At 34.3% G+C, this 21,372-nt stretch overlaps 2 protein-coding genes across 5 annotated transcripts; both read right to left on the bottom strand.

Moving 5' to 3' along the window:
* Positions 1-1,920: 1,920 nt before the first annotated feature.
* Positions 1,921-6,772, bottom strand: LOC131017686 (uncharacterized). 4 transcript variants are annotated; one of them, XM_057946444.1, is made up of 3 exons: positions 6,548-6,772; positions 5,104-5,865; positions 1,921-2,390 (listed from the first exon to the last, which is right to left on the bottom strand). In XM_057946444.1, the coding sequence occupies exons 1-3, from the start codon at positions 6,559-6,561 to the stop codon at positions 2,075-2,077; spliced, it is 1,092 nt and encodes a 363-aa protein (XP_057802427.1). In that variant the 5' UTR covers positions 6,562-6,772; the 3' UTR covers positions 1,921-2,074. The 4 variants fall into 4 exon arrangements, with proteins under 4 accessions (XP_057802427.1, XP_057802428.1, XP_057802429.1 ...); XM_057946445.1 differs by lacking the exon at positions 6,548-6,772 and adding an exon at positions 6,391-6,541; XM_057946446.1 differs by lacking the exon at positions 1,921-2,390 and adding an exon at positions 2,397-4,400 and having other exon boundaries at positions 6,548-6,748.
* A 5,895-nt stretch (positions 6,773-12,667) lies between these two features.
* Positions 12,668-19,552, bottom strand: LOC131017730 (wall-associated receptor kinase-like 10). The gene is made up of 6 exons (XM_057946449.1): positions 18,857-19,552; positions 17,819-18,196; positions 17,051-17,581; positions 16,101-16,451; positions 15,421-15,597; positions 12,668-14,041 (listed from the first exon to the last, which is right to left on the bottom strand). Exons 1-6 carry the CDS (start codon positions 19,398-19,400, stop codon positions 12,903-12,905), a joined length of 3,120 nt encoding a protein of 1,039 aa, XP_057802432.1. The 5' UTR covers positions 19,401-19,552; the 3' UTR covers positions 12,668-12,902.
* Positions 19,553-21,372: the final 1,820 nt, after the last annotated feature.

Here is a 21,372-nt window from a genome sequence, read left to right on the forward strand (position 1 = left end):
TTATGGTAGGAGGAATAATATGAAATTGATATAAAAATAATTTTAAATCGATATATTAAATTTCGAGAAAAAATCGATACAATCTTCATCCCTAAATTTCGAGCAATAATCGGATATCTAAATTGTTTATATGAATTTTCATGGTATGGAGGGAATTACAAAATTAAGGAGGGAAATAGTATGAGGGATAAAATAGGCACATCAACAAACTCCTACAAAACCATTTTTCACTCACTAATGCTTGAACCCATTTTTTCTTAAAAACCGGCAGTTGCTTAGAAAGTGTGTTTGATATATAAATTGAGATAAAGGGTGATAAATAAAACTTAGACAAATATTATCAGGGGAGGAGATATTAAATTTCCCAGTGGAACAGTAATATAAGAGCGGGTCTCTCGCTTAATGCGAGTCTTCTTGTTAATCAATATTGCTATCAAACGCTTAGATAATATATGATTATTTATCTATCTTGCTTTATCTAGGGCTATCAAACATAGTGGCTAAAAATCACTACCCTAAGTAGAATTTAGGATCCGCATGATTTATGGTTAACAAACCCACACCGTTAATCTTTAACTCGTATATGGTGTATATAAGTTACTAGTTTTCATTTTAAGAAAGGTTTGTATATTAACCATATTATATATATTTTTAACCATATTCTATATAATATCCCTTTTAGGGGTACTATATATATCCAAATTTGAACTACACTTTGTTTACATGGACACATACAAATGCGAACGGAGACAATTAAAAAAAAAGCGAAGGAGTCATATATAAAGACATTAGTTTTGAGAGAAAAAAAAATGTGCAAGGGCATTAATAAATTCAAGTGAATCCCAAACTTATGCATATTTTGATTTTTTGAGATGACCACCGCGCGGAACACAGGAGCGCCCGCCCCCGGCTTGGCATCCGCCATCTGCTCCTCGTCTTTGACGTTACAACACCGACAATAACTCTGGCAGCGATAGTGGCAAGAACAAGAAAAATCACAGCAGAGAAGAAAATTTCGCAGGAGAGAGAGAGAGAGATGAACATATACTTCATATATTCTTTCGATTTATTCAATTAATTGAGTTCCTTTTTTTTATAAAAAAAAAAAATCAAATATAAATTTGGTTTGATGTTTAGCAAAAAATCGAACCGAAAACCGAATGCACACCCCTAGGCAACAATGGTGAAGGGAACAAGAAAAATCACAATAGAGAGGAGAAGAAAAGTTCGCAAAAGAGAGAGAGAAAAGAGCAGATCACAAGAAAGAGAGAAGAAAAACAAATCCAAGTAGAGTGGCGAAAAAGAATAGTAGAAAAGAGAGAAAAGATAACAGATAGCAGAAGAGGGAAAAGATGAACAATCATAACGGGAGAGGAGAAGGATCGCACGAAAAAGAGAAGATGAACATATCACAATAGCATAGAGAGAGAAGATGAACATATCGCAGTAGAGAGTTTAAAAGGAATCACAGGAGAAAGATGATGAACAATAAATTAAGATAATAGATTTAAGAATTATCCACACACTTTTGTTTGCTACATTATGCATAGTTATAGTATTACTAAAAATTGCGAAAAAAAATTCTTTACCATCAAATATTTAAGGGACAATAATACCCCTTTGTGTTTTAATCCTGGAAGATTTTGCCTTGTGTCGCATTTCTAGTGTATCCACATAAACACAATATGTTATCCAAATTTGGATCTATATACTACTTAAAGCTAAAAAATCTACATAATCTCACCTGTGTGTGTGTGTGTATTGATTTTCGAATGTGATTTCTGATACTATAATACATCCTTGTTAAAAGTATTGATTTTACTTCGTAAACAAAAATACTAAATGCGAAGATAATATAGTTCCATCACTATTCTATAGTTGAGTATTAATTTCAGAGTCGTGAACTATGTAGTGTGGCAATTGAGTCAATCCATCGGTTTTTCATTTCAAACAATAAAAATGAGTTTCATTCCGAAAACTAAAGCTAACCCAACCAGCACAACTTTTGTCCTACAATTTTCTGATACTACAACCAATAATTACGTTACTAACAAGAAAACTCTGCCAAAAATTGTTACCTTGCCCTTGAAACTGCTTCGTTCAGTTCCTCTGGTGATGATTGGAACAGCTCTATATAACGACTCCCAAGCGTCATCCTGTCCTTTGCCAATGCAGCTTTAGCATCTTCTGCAGTACCAAACTCCACGAAAGCTTCTCCCGTGGGCCTCCCCTCGAAATTGAAGGTGATATGGATCGAGTCTTCAGACAAAGTGAAGTTCTTGAAGAAATCTATTATATCATCTTTGCCAGCCGAAAATGGCAGTCCCCTCATCCGCAGTACGGGTGTAGGTTCACTAGTATCTTTCCCCTCGAATGATTTTGACATCAACCTGATTAGAGAATGTCGCAATTTCACTCATAGTTCTCATGGTATTTAATAGCAGTGTCACAAGTAGACATAACTAAAAACCACAAGTCATAAAGCAACGGCAGAAAAATAGTTCAGAAATGTTCAAACATAAATCAGCAAGTATGAACCGAAAATAAAGCAAAAAATCACGAACGATTTTAATAGAGCCAAGGGAAAGTATTCCAGAGTATGATGAGTATCTAGCATCACACATCATTCATTAGAAGGACCTGTTTTCAATTAATTTACAACTTAAAATGTTGACATTAGAAACTACGGAACTTCAAATGCACATCTCATGTCATTGAGAGCTGCATTACAATTCAATTTCTAGTCTAAAAAATCCTACTAGATGTCAAATCATATATGGTAAATCCACCATCTTACTAACGATATGATGTGCTTCAGACTTTAAGTAAACAAGAAGTAGCTCTATTGTTGTGTAGTCCAAGACAGGTATGCGAAAACATTGAGGTAGTGAATACCATATACTCCCTCCGCCCCCCAAATAACTTTCTAGGAGGGAGGGGCACAGGTTTTAAAACGAAGTTGTTGAGTGTATTGGAAGTGGTGAAAAATTGTTATTATTAGTATTGGAAGTGGTGAGAAAAGGTGTTATAATTAGTATTGGGAGTGGTGAAATGGTGAAAAGTAAGAGTAAATGGGGTATTATTAGGGTGGGGTAGTGTCCTAAAATGGAAAGAGAAGTTATTTGAGGGATGGCCCAAAAAGGAAAGTTAGGAAGTTATTTGAGGGATGGCCCAAAAAGGAAAGGAAGTTATTTGAGGGACGGAGGGAGTGAATTATACTTTCCAATACCAAGGTATTTTACATTCCAACACCAAGGTCTTAGAGGGAGGAGTCACACCTAAGTAGCAATAGTAGACATGACACCAAGGTCTTAGTTGCAATAGTCGTAGTACCAAATCCTAGAAGCATCTAATACTTGAACTAAGGAGCCAACATTCTTAAAGAACTCTCATAACATCGAAGCATCTTATAAAGGTATGAGCATCGAAGCATCCAATACTTCCAACCTTCAGTTTGACTGACCATAACTATGAATTCAGATATAACTAAAAATTGAATCAATCTATTAAATTCATAAATGTAAAAAAATTTCAATATAAACAGAATAATTGAAACTAGTACATGCAGCAACATTTCTCTATATCTTTCCTTCCAATAAACAAGTAACTAATACGCCAACCCATTTATAGCATATCATTAGCAATGATATCCATAATACCACCCTATAATGCCCCAAATTCTTTATAGTCGCAGACATCACCATTGTCGATTTGCATAAATTAAACATCTATTTGTAACTTGCAGCAGAATTCAAGAAATGAACGTAATTTAACTACACCATTTAAGCATAAACAGCTTACTTATAATTTTCGAACTGTGGCTGTCATTCTTTTCATAATTGTATAATTTGCATCTATAAGCCGGAAATACTGAGTTTATTAGAATTGTACTCCCTCCGTCCCACTAGAATTGGCACACTTGCCTTTTTTGTTTATCCCACTAGGATTGACACTTTCCTAAAATGGTATGCGGTCCCTACATTCTCTACACACATAAAATAAGTGGACCCTACCTACTTTACACTTTTAACCCTTTATTCTTAATTTCTGTGCCCAACTCAAAAGTGCCAATTCTAGTGGGACGGAGGGAGTAATAAATAGATGTCAAAGTCATCAATGAAGGACCTCGAAAGAACAAACATTAAAACCTTCAAGCCACATCAAAAAAACACATAAAGGTGCACCCAACAAATAATACTAGTATAGTAAACTTCTATTTGTAAATTTGCAGCAGAATTTCAGAAATGAACATAATTTAATTACAACAGTTAAAATCAGAATCGGCTTGATAAGAATTTTCCATCTATAGATGCTTTATAAACTAAATACCGACTTTATTAGCTTTGCAATGTATCCTGAATGTTGCAATAAAATAGATCTTAAAGTCATCAAAGAAGTACCTGAAAAGAACAAATACCAAAAACTTATAGAAAAGTCCAGCTAACAAATAATACTAGTTGTTGAAGCAGAACTATGCTGATAGGATAGATGGATATTGCATTTTGTATATTAGGAAAATTTCTAAATCATCGCACCTTGAGGAATATGTCCAGGAAATGCTAAAAAGATGAAAATAACTGGCAGAACCACAGGCGAGTTTAATTATCTTTCAAGAAATGTAAAGGAGCAAGATATAAATAACCATATTATTCAAAATATTCGACAGTAATGCTTTCTTAAGATAATGAGAGAAGTGTTGGTCTAGAATCTAGATCAAAATTGTGTTTGCAATCGATCACATATTTAATTAAAGGACCCTAAGGTTATCAGAATCTACAGACCAAATACTCCAGGATATGGTCACTTGGTCAGTACAACAGTTGAGCCGCACAAACTATAAAAAGTTGCCCTGATGGATACAGCATGTGCATGTTCCAGAATCCACTGTGTCTGGTTGGAAAGTGAGGCTTCAGGAACTAGTCTTACATGCCAGACAATGAGAGCAAACATGTTCAAGATATGCATATTTAACACACCCAAGAGCAATAAGACACCATTTATACAAGTTAATTTTTACTAACAAATATATTTAACACCTAAACATTAGAGAATGAACATTTCCCAAATATAAAATGAGAAAAATAAAAGGGTTAGGGCTGTTACCGGCCCCTTGAAGCAGCTTCTTCCAACTCCTCACGTGATGCAGGGAAAAGCTCTATGTAGCGATACCCCAAGGTCATCCTATCCTTGGACATTGCAGCTTTCGAATCTTCGGGACTTCCAAACTCCACAAAAGATTCTCCTGCTGGCCTCCCCTCGGAATTAGCTATTAAATGAACTTTGTCTTCTGACAGATCAAAATCTTTAAAGAAGTTAATAATATCCTCCTTGGTAGCAGTAAACGGCAATCCTCTCAACCGCAACACTCCTTTAAATTCTGACAAGTCCCTCTCATCAGTAGATCTTGCCCTTGGGGCACCACGACGAGGTGAACCACCAGGAGCATCAAAAACTTCATTTGCAATAGCCTTGTAGTATTCCTCTTTCCTGCTTCGGAAAACCTCGACATATCTCCTACCAATGTTTTGCCTATTCCTCTGTAAGGCAAAATCAATTTGAAGTGGATATCCCAATACACAATAAGCTTCTCCTGTAAACTTGCCACCCTTGTGAACAAACAGAACATCAATAACATCTAGACCATGGAAGAAGTCAACAATCTCAGCCTCTGCGCAATCAAATGGAAGGCCTCGAAGCCGGACAACAGGAAATGGTGGTGGAATATAAGAATATGCAGGAGGAGGTGGAGGTGGAGCATCATACATATAACTTGGACCAGGAGCTCCATAATATGAAGAACCCTGATCCATTAAACGCTGCCGTTTGAAACCCATTTCCCTTGCATCACCACTATCAACGTATTTACTTCATATCCAAAACAATGAAAACATTCACCAGGTCAGCCAGATCATTAAACCATCAATGAAGATGACAGAGAAAATTGTAGTGCTGAAACGATGTTATTTTACACTGAATTATTAAGTACTAGTTCAAAGCACAATATTCTAGCTAGTATCGGAATCTTGATACTAACGATTCAAACAACAAGAGACAATGAACAGATAGCAAACTCGCAAAAGACCAAGGAAAGATTCTCAAGTAAGAAACCATTATTAGGCAACGCTGGTAGCAACTTTCTACCCAAAAAATGGAGTTTCTAGTAAGACAATATAACTACATCTATTGCAATTCAAAAAAAAAAAGGAAGCACTATGATGCCACTAAAAGAAACTCAAGTGACAAATAAATAAACAAGATGACCGTACGAATAATTAACCAAAAAACAAAACCTCTCCAGCAAAACTCAAATACATAATGAGATTGGCAAGAAAAAAATGGCAAACGAAAAAAAAGGAAATACAAATTCATAAACATAATCAGGCTTCGTACCGAGAAAATCCAACGGAATCAAAACTTTTGGATCCAAAAATATTTTTATCTAAAATAAGGATTAGATGGCAGGAGTATCAAAACAATTGAGCTGAAAGTTAACCCGAATTCAGAACATTAATTACGATAATTAGTTGAGTTTTTCTCCGCTCCTTACCCTCTGTAAAACATCGTTTCCACACGGACTGAAGAAAAATAGATGCGTGGATTTTGCTTAACAAAATCTGGTGACCTAACGTCTGCGCTGTGTGCAAGTCGACGCGGACAGGGAAATGGTGGAAAGCCCTTTTCAGGAAAAAACGTCGTCGTTGTGTGAAGTTATTTAGCTTTATCGTTCTTGAATTACGTTTCTTTCTACTCTTCTTTCTTCTATGCGTCTTTTCCCCCTTAAGTTTGATTGATCTATTAACACAAAATAATACTCCCACCTTCCATTGAAGCTTGGGCAATTTCTTTTCGGCTCCTATTTTAAAGAGTTAGTATTTTATGTGTTAGGTCTGGTAGGTAAAAAAATAAAAAAATAAATAAATAAAAAACTTTTATCATATAAGAAAAATGTTTAAATTTCGTGGAACGACTCGAAAAAGAATAATGCTCAAATTTTACGGGACGGATGGAGTATTATTTGTTGTAAGTATAGCATTTAATTAGACATAAATAAAAAATTAATGAATATATTTTTAATAGATAAAAGCTCTCATCATAAATGAAATAAGTGATTGAGATTAAATTAAGTGTGGATTATGATTATTCTTTTTATAAATAAGAGTATTTATAAAAGAAAAAATATAAAGGTACATGATAGGCTCATAGTTCTAAAAATAAAAATGTTACGCTTTTGCCAGACATCAAAATTAACAAAAGTGTAATACTTATGACGGACTGAAGGAATAAGACGAATATGTTGTTCCCTTAGATGCATTGACCTATTAGGATATTTTGAAGCTCTTGATTATTTCTATTATTTGAACTCATTTTGTTTGATTAATATCCTATTCAAGGATGATATTGAAAAAATGATACTCTTGAGGATAAAAATACTCAATTATGTATCTTATCAATCATGCAAAGTAAACGCCCCTAAATGAGATCTTGTGCTAAGAAAATTGTTTTACGAGTTTTTGGGGGTTTACGCGTGCTATATTTTTATTTTTATTTTTATGAAAACCTACGTATATTAAATAAAGAAAAGAAGTGGGAAAGAAATTACAAACTGAATCTTAGGTATATCCAAGTGGGGAGTACAACTACAGCAGCAAAAAGTCGAAGGTGGGGTTGGGGTGTCCTTCGAGCAAGGTAGTCCAACAGGATAAGGGACAAGATATAAGAGCTAAAATACTAAAAGGGTCACATACCCTTGTCCATTATAAAAAGGCATCCATGTCCTTGGTGCAGTAGGCGAAGGTTGGTATTTGTCGAAGTATCAGCAAATCCACCAAGTGTGTGGTTGGAAGTTCATGACAATAATGTAATGTGTCAGTTACCACACATGGAATGCAGTGCATACATGTATTTGTTCATAATACTCGTGTTGAATGCAAACGAAAAATCCCCTTAAGTGCCAACCATCCAAAAGCATGCTTTCAAGAGTGCACAAAGAAGATAATGTGTTGGAAGTCCATTGGTAACCAATACCAAGGCCCTACAAAAAAAAATTGAGAGTAGAATATATTCCATACTAAACTAATGATATTTTAAGAGATTAAAGGGTTTTGGGCGATAGTACCCCAGATTGATTTGATCATAAGATCTCCCTTTATAGTGCCTAATCCTATGTGAGCCCGGACCTCCTCCAAAGGATAGAGGTCGTAGAAGCAAGTATTCATTATCTTCTTAATATCAAGCATGATCTTGCTGATAATTAATTACTCATCTTAAATATTAGTTTGTTTCTTGCATAAACCATATATGATTGTCGGTGGCATGTAGTCTGAGAAGCTGACCTTTTTGTACAATCGTCGACCCTATTTTCTTATTTGTTAGGTGTTTAATTGCACTAGGCAGTATAGACATAAGGTGGTTCAGTTTGAGTCATTCACGTACTAATCTCCAAATTTTCTCTGGAATAGAGCGCTTGAAGAAAAGGTGCTCATGCGTCTCTAGTCCAGTATTACAAAGGTTGCACATGCGGCTAATGTTAAGATGTTCAAGTTTATCCACAGTCTTAAGTCTTCCTTGTAGCTTCATCCATAAGGTGATGGAAAATTTAGGCGGTATGTATTTCTTCCAACCTCCTTTGCTTCTCAATAATTCACAGGTCGCCGTTATAACATTGTTGTTTCCCGATTGGCTGACTTGTTCATTTTCTTGCGGTACTCTTCCTTCGCATTTTTGGATAATTAGATCTATAATGTCTAAGATATTTTTAATCAATTGTGAGTCACCTTGCTGTTCAGTAATGCTCCATAGGTCCCTTCATTTGATAAACTCTTCATCAATCCACAAAATTCATAAAGAATCTGTTTTGGCTTGAATGTTCCAAAGTGTTTTCGCCAGCAATGCTTTGTTCCATACCATAAGATCTCTAAGTTCAAGACCTATTTCACTCTCGATTACAAACTTTTTCCAAGCAATGAGGTATGAGGTAGATTTCTAAGTAAATTTTCGAACAATGGTATTGATTCGGTCAGCCACCCTGGCCGGAAGGAAAAAAATTTGGAGCTAATACCATTCAACCCCTTGTAGGATGGACTTAGCGAGCTCAACCCTACCTGCCATAGAGAGGTTTAGATTAGTCTATTTATTAATAGAATGTGAAATTTATTAATAAAAGGAGCAAATTTTGATTTACTAAGAGTTTTTTTGTCACAAGTGGAACCCCAAGGTATTTAGTTGGAAATGTACCAAGTGGAAAGCCAAATAAATCTAAGATATATAGATGTTAATTTTTCCTTTGAAAATATTAATTTCTCCCGAAAGTTCCCAATATTGTGGATCCAAAAAGAGCAACAATTCCTGACTTTGGGTAGTGGATTTTCCGCATCAGCAGACGCACCATTAGCATTAATCGCCCTTGCGTCATTGTGGTTCTCATTGAGATAACAATATTTCGTTGGGGTGTTTACTTTTAGTCCTCTTGAATCTCCTGTAGATAGGTTAGTCATAGCAAAATAACAAGGAAAAAATGGAGTGTAAAATGCTGGTGATTTTTCTAGAGAGTTAGGATCTTTTATCTCAAGTTTTTCCTCTTTTTTTATAAGAAATAAATAAAGATAATTACAACTTATAATGTTTCGGTTACACAAAAGAAAATGTGGCATGTTCCTTAATAATTCTTTTCGTGAATGGAAAGTCAAGGGGGACGGAGTGATTGGTGAAGGGTATTGATATTGCAGTTTCTCGGTTGTGGCTTCCAATGAAGCCCAAAGACAGATTACCACAAATACCCAAATTTTAAGACCTGCCTCATCGGGTTAACGGCATGGGAAGTTGCCTCTGACAGCAAGCAGAATTGTATAAAGCCTTGAAGACGAGTCGATCCCCTTACAGATGGAGTAATATGGTGATGGGTACACTCAGGTGCAGCCAACACTTGGAGCGACCTTTGGGCAGGCAGCCTGACTCCAGGGAATGATAAGCCAAACCCTTATCTTACAAACATTTAAGAATTGAACTTGAATCTTCGTTGTGATTATGAAATGATGCAGCACATATGATTTTGATGATTATGAAATTGATTCCAATCAAGATTTGGTGTTAGTAGCTTTCACCAGAAGTAAAAATCAGGAAAGAGATATAAGAGTGGTCTAGAGAGAAGCACCAGAGCTTAACCAGAGAAATCTCAACCACTTACTCCTGGAGAGTAGGGTAAGAGAAGGATATGAGTTTTGTTTTGCGTGTGCTATTGTTGATATATTGATTTGATTCGCTTAAGAGTTGATTAATTTGAGTTTGTTTGCTTATTTTGGTGTTGTATGATTTTATGCTCGAACTAATAAAGACGTGGAAGATAATTAAGTCCGAATTGAGTTTAATGGTCTTGATAAGAATTGAAACCGTCTCGATGCGAGTTTGTGAGCGAAAACAGATGAAAGATTGAACTTAAAACGAGATATAACATACTGAAACAAAAACATTGCGTAGTATTGTGGCATTGTACCCGACACTCGCCCTCTCCCGCCACCACCAGAAACTAGCGGCCGCCTAAAGCCAATGCTCCCTCACTCTCACTCTTAAATATACTTGTGCCTTGATTCACACTGTGAAAACAATTTTAGATTTTTTTTCCCACCACTTAGAATATAAAGCCATTTACTTCACTTTTAATTTCTTCCTGAACGCATAAACAGTGATAAATTCATATTGTAAATGGGATCAAGATTGTTGTTGGAGAAATATTTTATTTCAATATTCATCATTCCATATCTTTTTTATTCAACCAATTCTCACCCGTGAGTTTGTTGTTAATGCTTGAATCTCCAATTGCAAATTAATTAGAATTGTGCTATTAATTTCCATGGATTCATTTGTTCGATTAATTCCTTTTGCTGACAATTACTTTTCTTCGATTAGTTAATTAGATAGAATAATTTCATGCTAGATATAAAATTCCATGTTCAATAGAATTGGATTAGCTTGAAACCATATAATCATATAGTTAATCTGATGCACTCTAGTTCCAGGTTTCCTTATTGTTGAACTTTCTCATTTCTCGATTTCATTGTTCACAATTTAGATTCATTGCAAAAGTTAATTAAGTAGTTGTCGTAAATTAATTATTTGTTTTGCTTAAATTTATATAATTGAATTATTGCTTCTATTATCACCTAGTTAATTTTATCGCTTTCGTTAATTTTGCTTTAATAAATTAGTTGAGATACGACAAACCCAACATGGGATTAAAGAGTTTTAGGATTTTATTATTTTATATGTGTAATATGAATGATTTTCCTATTGAGCCTTCCTCGAAAGTACAACTTGAGTTAGCTTATTCCACTACAATTGACCTCGTGTGATTACAAGTCAATTCAATAGGTGTTTTGAGTAAAAATAAATTTTGACACCGTTGTCGGGAAAGGCTTTAGGTGATTGTTTAAGTTGCTTTGTTTTTGTTGTTTACATTTCTTTTAGTTTTCACTTGGTTATTTCTTTCCTCTAATGCCTTTGATTTGTTTGTTGAGTGTTTTGTATGCTAGGTCGCTGAAGCCTTAAGAGGATACCAGTGCCCTTTTTTGGCAACATCGATCGACTAGAATAAGAGTTCAAGTCAGATTCCAATTATTACGAGGAATCCTTATTCGAAGGAAGCACAAGAGAAGAAGTTGAGTCCACCTCTGATAGAATTGAGATGAGATATAAGAACCCTATATATATAAGGTACTTCACTCAACTGGTCATTGTGATCAAATCATCCGCTATAGTCCTATTGATTGTAATCCGGAACTATGAGTTGAAGCAGAATCACTACAACATGTTACTATCTTACTATGAGATGCCTAAGGGAGATGCTCTCATATTCATCCGAGATTTTTGCACGGTGGTGTAGACCTACCCATTGCTCGAGTTATTTGAAGACCAATTCAAGTTGAGATGTTTCTCGTACACCTTGAAGGATAGGGCTGGAACTTGGTTCCTATCACTACAGCCTAGCTCGTTGAACACATGAGGTGACGTCTGTGAAAAGTTTGTGCTCAATTACTACCCTAATCAAAAGACGCAAGACGTGTTGACCCAAACCATGAACTTCACTTATGGGATAGATGAGTCGTTCCATAAGGCCTGGGAAAGGTTTTTGGAGCTCCTTCAACAGTGGTCCCACCATCATATGGCTTCCGAGATGTTGAGCCAGTTATTCTACGACGAGTTGTTGCAAACCTCCCAGTTTATAGTGGACAACATCTTAGGGCGAAACATCATAGTGAAGAGAGTCGATGAGCTAAATCATATTTTTGAGACTCTAGCTACGAGTTCTCAATAGCAGTCCACTCGAGGATGAAGAGCAGAGGCAAGTGTAGTAGCCCCTAGCTACGAGTTGAAGAAGCAGATGAGTGACGTAATAAAAGAGATACAAGAGCTCAAGATAAGCAAGTTCGACACCTTTACTAGCCGAGAGCCCATGGCTGAGATGTGTGATATCTTCGGTGTGTACAGTTATGGGGCAAACGAGTGTCACCGAATAAGAGAGCACACCTATAAAGAGGGAGCAAAAGTCTACGTTACACAATAGTTCCAGCCAAACCAACAGTAGCTCAATTCAGGATGGTGAAACGAGGCGAGTTCGGGTTGGAAGAATCAGAATCAAGGAAACCAGCCGAGAGTAATATGTTGTGGAGTGGTGTTTTATAAATGAAAAGAAACTAGTATTTTTTATTAATGTACCAAGTTGACAAAAATGACTATTTTTCAAGAATGAAGAGAGAATCAATTTATTTCAAGTCGTACAACTCATCTCGCACTAACTATATCTAACATATCCTCATCCTGAAAGTAAAATCGTATATCACATTTATCTTACCCTATCTTGTAAATCTTAAGCATTGTGTGTCTGATGACAATGCGTTACAATCTTATAACTACCTACCAGGCCATGTGTATTCATTGTCTGAAATGGTGGCAGCCATGTCTTCAAAGACTCTCACATCTTGAGATTCATCTCTAACTATAGTAGACATTTGAGACATCCTAAAATTCTCCAATTCAGTAGCCACTTCTTTCATAGTTGGTCTCATTTTTCCTTTGGGATTCAAACATCTCTGTGCAAGCTTCGCAACTAAAATCACCTCTTCCTTTCTACCTTTCTGCAAAACTTGAGGATCCAAAATAGCGTCAAGACAATTTCTTACCATGCACGTATGAAACCGAGTAGCTAGGCCTCTTTCTTCTTCTTCTTCATCAAAAGAAATTGGCCTTTGCCCAGTAAGAAGCTCGACAAGAACCACTCCAAAACTATAAACATCACTCTTTTCTGTAAATTTACTCGACTGAAAGTACTCTGGATCTAAATATCCAAACGTCCCTTTAACCATGGTAGTTAAATGGGTTCGATCAGAAGCAATGGACCTTGAAGTTCCAAAGTCGGACACTTTGACAATATATTTCTCGTCGAGGAGGAGGTTACTTGACTTGATGTCTCTGTGATAAATAGCTATCGAAGACGCAGAGTGCAAATAGGCCAATGCGCCGGCTATATCTGCTGCGATTTTCAGACGCATGTTCCATGGAAATGGAAACTCATTATTTGAATCATGTATGAGATCATGAAGGGTGCCGTTTGGCATGAATTCATAAACAAGCAGTGGAACCTCCGTCTCCAAACAACATCCTAACAATCCTACGACATTCCTATGATTGATTTGAGACAATATGGCCACCTCATTTATGAACTGTTCCACTTGGTTCTCCTCAACCAACTTGGATTTTTTCACTGCCACAATTTTACCATTGGATAACATTCCTTTGTAGACAGTGCCTTGCCCTCCATGTCCAAGGATTCGGTTTTCATTAAAGTGATCAGTGGCTATCTCCAACTCTTTTGCAGTGAAAACTTTTGTTTTTCCAAGTGTGCCTTCATTTGTTTGTTGGTGCAAGAGAAGGCCACCATTTCGTTTGAAGAATTTCTCTTTAAGCAATTTTTCCCTTCTCTTTTTTAATTCTTTATACAACCAAATGCACATTGAGAGAAGTAGTAGAAATCCTAATCCTGAGCCCATACCTGTATATAAAATTACAAACCATAAACATATAAACATGCAAGTCAAGCTTATTGAGTTAAATTAAAAGTCAATGTTCAATTTTAAATTGACTTCAAAACAATTTCAATGGAAATTTTGTAAATTAAGGAGAAATCAATGTCATCATGTATGCAAAATTTAAAATGAATACACAAAAATTAAATTACTCCTACATTAGCATCTCAATTAATCGCCACTAATCTTTATTCTGAAATAGCGTTTGGTATATATAATTGATATCAACTCAATTAGCATATAAAAAATTATAAATATTGTAATAAATACAATTTTAAATTAATATATTTAAGTTGAATATAGAAAAGAAAAAAAAACACAATAATAAAACTGATATTATGGAAAAGTAAAAAAAATTAAGAAAATAAAATAAGTTAAAAGAAAATATACATAAATAAAAATAAAAATAAAAATAAAAATAAAAATAAAAATAAAAAAGATTTGAAAATTAGATTATTCAAAAAAAAAGGAGAGAAGATGGAGAATTTTCTTAAGTTTTTATCTTTAAATATAAATAAATTTTACATTTTAAATATAATATTTATATAAAATATCAAATTAAAGCTCTTGTCGTGTTCTTTAATTTGATATGTATATTAAATATTATAATTAACCGAATTTCAAAATTAAAAAAAAAAACAGAAAAATAAGAGGATGAAGAAGAAGGAAATAAAAAGAGAAAATATAGTTTACAAATAAGCCTTCAATTTTGTTATAATCTAAAAATTGCCACTCAATTTTGAAATTGACAAAGCGAAAGTTGACTTTTTAATATGTTATTGAATTTTTATTGTTTATTTCTTCATATATATTTTTTTCTCATTTTATAGATAAAACACTTTCTTCCATTTTCATTTAATTATGTTTTAAATAAAATGTGTAATATACATCTTCAATGGAAAATCATAAAATGACATTTAATTAAATAAATGATATGGAAAAAAAGGATTTCAAATAAACAGGATATGGTAATTTAAAGCTTTAACATATTAAATAATTTATATTTTTAAATAATCATATTTTCCTTAAAACTAAATCCTTTTTAAACATTTCTAATTTTCTTTGTTTTCCTTCTTAATTTTAATATTTTTATTTTTAAATTAATATTTCTATTCATTTTATATAAAATTTTCTACTAGGGGATTATGTAATTATTATAGGATAGTATAATTTATTTTTAGAAACACTAAATCAACTATAATCTCATTTAACATATTTAGATTTTTTTTATAAAAAAAAACTTTATTTAGTTATATATCTTTATCTATTTTATTTAACTATAATTAATGCCATATATCACATGGACGAACATTCTATTAAAATGAAAACAAGAATAGATTGTTACCTATCAAGATTATCATCTTGGTCTTGGATGGCGGCAGCTGAATGCAACGTGTGCCATCTTTTCTCCCATCACCAACATACCCTTTCGGGCATGAGCAGTGATAAGAGCCTGGATCATTGATGCAAATTGAATTTGAAACGCATGTATTACTTGTATTATCCGTGCATTCATCAATATCTGCTCCATAAAAAGCATTACAAAACATGCAAAATGTCACTCCAAGTTGAAATTACTTCTAAAAATGTTGAAACTCGATCGATTCATTAGTTGTATTAATGCTTCCCATAAGCATTAAACTGTAAGGGTGTATTATCTTTTATTATAAATTTATTAGGACAGATAAAGAAAGATGAAATTTTTTTATCACATTTTAATGGTCCCTATCTTTTTCATCTCATGTTTTTTAAGGTGAAGAAAAAAAAAGTTTATCCTATTTTTTTCTCGTATCCTAAATGGAAAAATATTATCACATCAATATAATCATCATAATGTTATCATGAACCGAAAAGAAAATAAGACAAAATGAACTTCTCAAAAAAAAAAATTATGTCTAGGAAAAAATTACTCATCCAATAAAACATGTGAAAGGAGTGGAAAAATGATGCAAACAAATGTTTTCCACACTTTTCCATAAAATAAGGTTAAAGTAAAGAAAATAAAACAATAGATCAAGTACTAACCATGACATCCTGGGCTAAGGTAAGCGTAGCCTTGGTATCCCTTGGAGCAGTTGCAGAGGTACCCTCCAATGCTATCATCAAAATCAATGCAGTCGGTGTTATTCTGACACACATAATCAGTCGGATTCAATCGTGCTTCTTTGCAATTCAGCGTACCAATTCTCCAATCCAGTGGGAACACATAATTTATCTGTGGATCATCACTTTGAATCTGTGTTGAGTTATTCAAAATGGGGTAAGTTGCTTGATAATAGTCATCCTTGCTTCCAAGGAAGGCATAGCTGCAAGAGAAATTGGTACGTGGCCATCGCCCACTGAAGTCACTCAAATTCGCTTCCAGGTAAGAGGTGCCTGCAAGTCAATGATACAGAATGTATGCTTCTTTATACATACAATAAAGTTTCATTTTTATATATTATTACATTGATTCTTCCTTTTACGACGATTGAAGACTACAACTTTCATCTGACTCCCTTTTTAAGATTTGATAAATTTATTACAATTTTGAGGAATTTTCATATGTAAAAGGATTCATTACTCATAAACTTATTTTTATTTGATAGGAAAAATAAATATTTTAAAAGACTGTGTGATGGTAGATTTGAATTTGAGAATTTAATTTGACTTCAGGCATAATCGCTCTACCATTAGGCAAACACTTTTAATATTGAACTTATAAAATGATTGTACGTACTGACCTGATCCTATAAGTAACACAAAATATATGCTGAATACATGTAGAATTGACTACAATCACTTTATAAATTTAGTGCAAGTTGATCTCACAATTTTTATAATAAGAAGTTTTTATTTGAACTACCCCTCCTTTCTTATCTTATATGAAAATAAATAAAACCTAAGTAACATATAAGTTGGAAAAACTATTCTTTTCAGACGGAAATTAATGTTACAAGAAAATACTTTGTTAAATTATGTGTTGAATATATTACCTCTGGGAATGGGTGCCCTGCAACAGCCATTGCCGGGCCAATACTCAGAAGTCCTAGTTGGACAATATGCGTAATAATCACCGGAAGAAATTTGATTATTTTTGCAGACGGTTGCGCAGAGGCTTCCAACAAAAGTTCGATTGCCATGTCGAATCGTAGCCATTATGATATCATCGCATCCAACGACGGAGATCCAGCTATCTTCCGACAACGTGAACTGAGTTCCCGACAAGTCAATACTCAAGCTTCGCTCCTCTGTCTTAGTGATTCCCGGTTGAGATTCCGACCAATTGTAGCAAGCCAGACCCAACCTTGGATAGTCCACCCACACCCGTGATGAATCCAACCGGCTGATTTCAGCCTTCAATATAGAGAGGTAGGCTTTTGGAGGGTTGGTGGAGGTATTGCAAAATACTTCAAATGATGCCTCCAAATAGCAATTCCGCCCTATTCCGAATGGAAACTGAATCGACACTTCTCCACACTGATCTTGGCATCCGTATCTGGCAACTGAACTCAGAAACACAATTGCTGGTTCATGAAATAGAGACAGAGTTAGAAATATTGCGTCCATGAAAGAACTTTCTATTTTTCTTCTTTGGGACGTCTACGAAAAAAACACATTCTCACCATTCTCAATTTCCCAAAACACTTAACAACATTTTTTTTAAAATCTGTGCCACTCCCTTTAAGAACGGAGGGAGTGCCATATTATGAATCATGAAAAATAACAGATATGCATAAAGGGAATAAAAGAATAATACTAACGTTGGCAGCCTCCCGGGAGGTAAGGATTGCCCTGGTATCCTTGGGCACAGATGCACTGGTATCCTCTACTGACGTTAGCAACATCAACACACACACTCTTGTTATCCCGGCAGGCGTAAGTAGCGGAGTTGAGCTTCGCTTGGCTGCAGCTTGCGGAGCCGGGGATCCAGTCCAGCCGCACCACGGGAGGACTGGTGGCGGATGCCCAATTATCATTCTGCAACGCCGTTGAGTTATGGAGGTACTCAAACGGATACTGAAATCCGGTTTCATTAGTATCTGATACCTCCTGGATAAAGGCGAAGCTGCATGGGAAAATCCTTCTGCGTTGTACTCTTATGCTCAAGTCAATTAATTCTGCTCCCACTATACCCGTGTCTGTGAGCCAACATCATAAGTAAGACCTCATTTTCATATTTTTAACATTTTTCGGGTTATTGAAATTTATGTTTGCACATATATATATATGCTCGTCTGGTAAGAATGTTCTTACGAATAAATTGATAAAATCTATGTATGAATAAGACAATGTAACGCACGAATAATAGTATTCAATTAATATGATGAATTTTTGTTTTCTTCAGAATTCGAACACATGATATTCATGCACGGCCTCTGCATTGCCTTATTTATAGATTTTATTAATTTATTCGTGTTATTCTCATTTTTTGCACTTTAGTTTTAATTAATATCATTAGTAAAATTTGAATATCTTGCCTTCAAGATTAATTTTGACCACATTTAGCCAATATTCTTACTTGATTATTTCTTTATTCCTATATATCTACAGAGAAATGATCAATTAGAATGACCAAATGTAATGTACACGTACGCAATGACTTCGTACTATGTATATCATATATTTATATTGAATAAATAATTGCAGAAAATTAAAATAAAGGCATTTGATTCTTTTCATATCAAAATTAGCTAAAATTAATGTTAGTGCTGAAATTGAGTTGATGGCCAATATTTGATTTCCATTATTCTCCATTCCACACTATATACATACATATATATTATAAAATTGAGAATTACCTCCGACGATCTGGGCCTGGCAACATCCATGACCGAGCGAAGTGGGATCAAATGGGCAATACCCGACGCCAGCTGTTTCCGTCTGGTCTTCGCAAAACGCGGAGCAGCCGCCATTGGTGGAGGTTCCGTTGAACTGCAAGACGGCGTCGTCGCAGCCTATGGCGGTGAGCCTGTTGGTGTACATGGACAGCGCATAGAGAGTCCCCGTCAAGTTGAGAGTCGCACTCTCTCTAGTTGCGTTTTCACCTTGATAGCAAACTGAGACCAAATTGGGGTACTTGACCCGAACATAGGTCTCATTTATTTCGATAACTTGTTTGCCGATGATGGAGAGGTACGCCTTCGGAGGGGTGGTGGAAGTGTTGCAGCTGATGTCGAAGGACGGGTCGAACGAGCAGTTCGACCCGACTCCGAATGGATATGGAATCACTAAATCCCCACACTTCTCTTCACACCCACTTTTCGCAATTAGGCCACCAGAAATTGATGGTGAAACAAGGGCGACAAAGACGAAATGCAAGATGGAAACTGGGTGTCCAGGCATAATGGGTATGTTTCAGAAAAAGCCTTAATTAACTTATTTATGTCTATAACTAAAAACAAGTGGACATTGTCTAAAAAGTCAATTTGAATACTGGAAGCAAGTTGGGTTTCATAAATGAATCTTGTTTCAGAAAATTAATGAAAAAGATTCAAGTTCCTATATTTCGTCTTGACTTTTCATTTTTTATAAAGGGATAATGTTTTTTTTTTTATAATTATTATAAAGGGGTAATGTTGTGCTGTCTTCACTTGACTTCTTTTGTTTTTGTTTGTCAATTTGATTTTGAAAATATCCCAATTTGCCGACTAAAGTTCATGTATTCGTCATAATTTGCTCGTGTACGTGGATTTGCTCAAAATTAAATACGAAAATGTAAAGAGAAAAGAGCAAACCCGCAAAAGCTAAGGGGCTAATTGGCACAAATATAAATCTACTTGAATTTGTAATTTTCATATTTGACTTGCAATTACAAAAACAGGTATCATTCATTTAATTTTTGGGATAAATATCATTTTAAACCCCAAACTATTTTCGCGCTATCAATTATATCCTGAACTAAAATAATTTTTTAAACCTTGAACTATCAATTTTGTATCTATTATACCATTCGTTCATTTTTTTTAGCTTCAAAAATTTGACGTGGCTCATCGGATACTACAATGTATTTAGAATCATTCTTTTTTTGACCTATATTATACAAAACGACGTGATTATATGCATTACTCATTAAAAATTCAAAGGATGAAAAATGAATAAATGGTACAATTGATACAAAATTGATAGTTCAAGATTTTAAAAATTATTTTCAATAGTTCAGGATATAATTGATAGTGCGAAAATAGTTTAGGATTTAAAGTGATATTTACCTTTTTGTAATTAGAACATCCTTAAAATTTTCAGCTATAAAATAAAGTTATTTTATTTATTGATAAGTGGCAGATGAAAGGGTTCCAGTTTCAGACAGGGTTCTAACTAGGATTATTTACTTTGGCAATTTATCCTTAAGTCGGGAAGAATTTAGACTTATTATATTGCTTGGATTTTCAGACTTATTACTGTAAGTTAATTTTTTATTGCTTTAGATTAAACTTAAATTTTATGATTCTACTACAGTATTTCTTATTTCTTTATTATGTTCTTGTTGAATTAATTATAGTTTATGATTTGTTTTGTTGCCTAGATAATTAATGTCTTTGTTGCGTGTTTATTTTATTGAATTATTGTTCTTTCTCTAGAACCCTAACTTAGAATTATATATTTATTTGCCTCTTAGTTCATATGCTTTCATCTATTGTTTCTTCGTATTTAATTCTCGCCTACATAATTTTATATGTTTTATTTTAGTTACGCACGCATTATTTAATAAGAGCCTAAGTGTCAAACCCAATCTATTATTTAGAGTGTTTACGATTTTATTTCTTTCTGTGTGTAACACGAGTGAACGCCCTGCTTGGCATTCCTTGAAAGTACAATTTGTGTTAGCTTACTTCACTAGAATGACCGCGTACGATTGCGGGTCAATTCAATATGTGTTTTGAGTTGAGTCAACATGCATATGATAAAATTACATAAAGAGATTTATTATATGCATTTGTATCAATCTAAATTTTGAAAACCATATTCTTTGGAGTTGGAAATACCACATTTGAATTTTGAGCATCATCTTGTATATATGGAGCTTGAAGATTATAACTTACTTGTGAGTATCATTTTGTCTAGAATTTGTGAAACTATAGTTAAGTTATGAGCATAATCTCGTCTCAAACTTTAAACAACATCGTCAAATTTGAAATCATATTCAATCATATATATATATATATAGTTAATTATTTAAGTAAATACATCTATATATAAATGTATTATATATATACATATTAATTTGTGAGTATGATGTGATAAACTTAAACTAATACTCCCTCCGTCTCTGAAATAAGTTCATCTTTTTCCATTTTGGGACGTCCTCCAAATAAGT

This window comes from Salvia miltiorrhiza, chromosome 1 (genome assembly GCF_028751815.1).
Source record: "Salvia miltiorrhiza cultivar Shanhuang (shh) chromosome 1, IMPLAD_Smil_shh, whole genome shotgun sequence".
Taxonomy (NCBI): domain Eukaryota; kingdom Viridiplantae; phylum Streptophyta; class Magnoliopsida; order Lamiales; family Lamiaceae; genus Salvia; species Salvia miltiorrhiza.

Bases quoted from the DNA above. Each gene is read 5' to 3' on its own strand.
- LOC131017686 (XM_057946444.1), bottom strand. The intron at 2,391-5,103 runs GTAACAGCCCTA...TTCTCTAATCAG, and splicing joins GAAGCTGCTTCAAGGGGCCG to GTTGATGTCAAAATCATTCG.
- LOC131017730 (XM_057946449.1), bottom strand. From the start codon at position 19,400: ATGCCTGGACACCCAGTTTCCATCTTGCATTTCGTCTTTGTCGCCCTT. The intron at 18,197-18,856 runs GTAATTCTCAAT...GTTGGCTCACAG, and splicing joins CCAGGCCCAGATCGTCGGAG to ACACGGGTATAGTGGGAGCA. The intron at 16,452-17,050 runs GTAATATATTCA...ATTGACTTGCAG, and splicing joins CAGGGCACCCATTCCCAGAG to GCACCTCTTACCTGGAAGCG.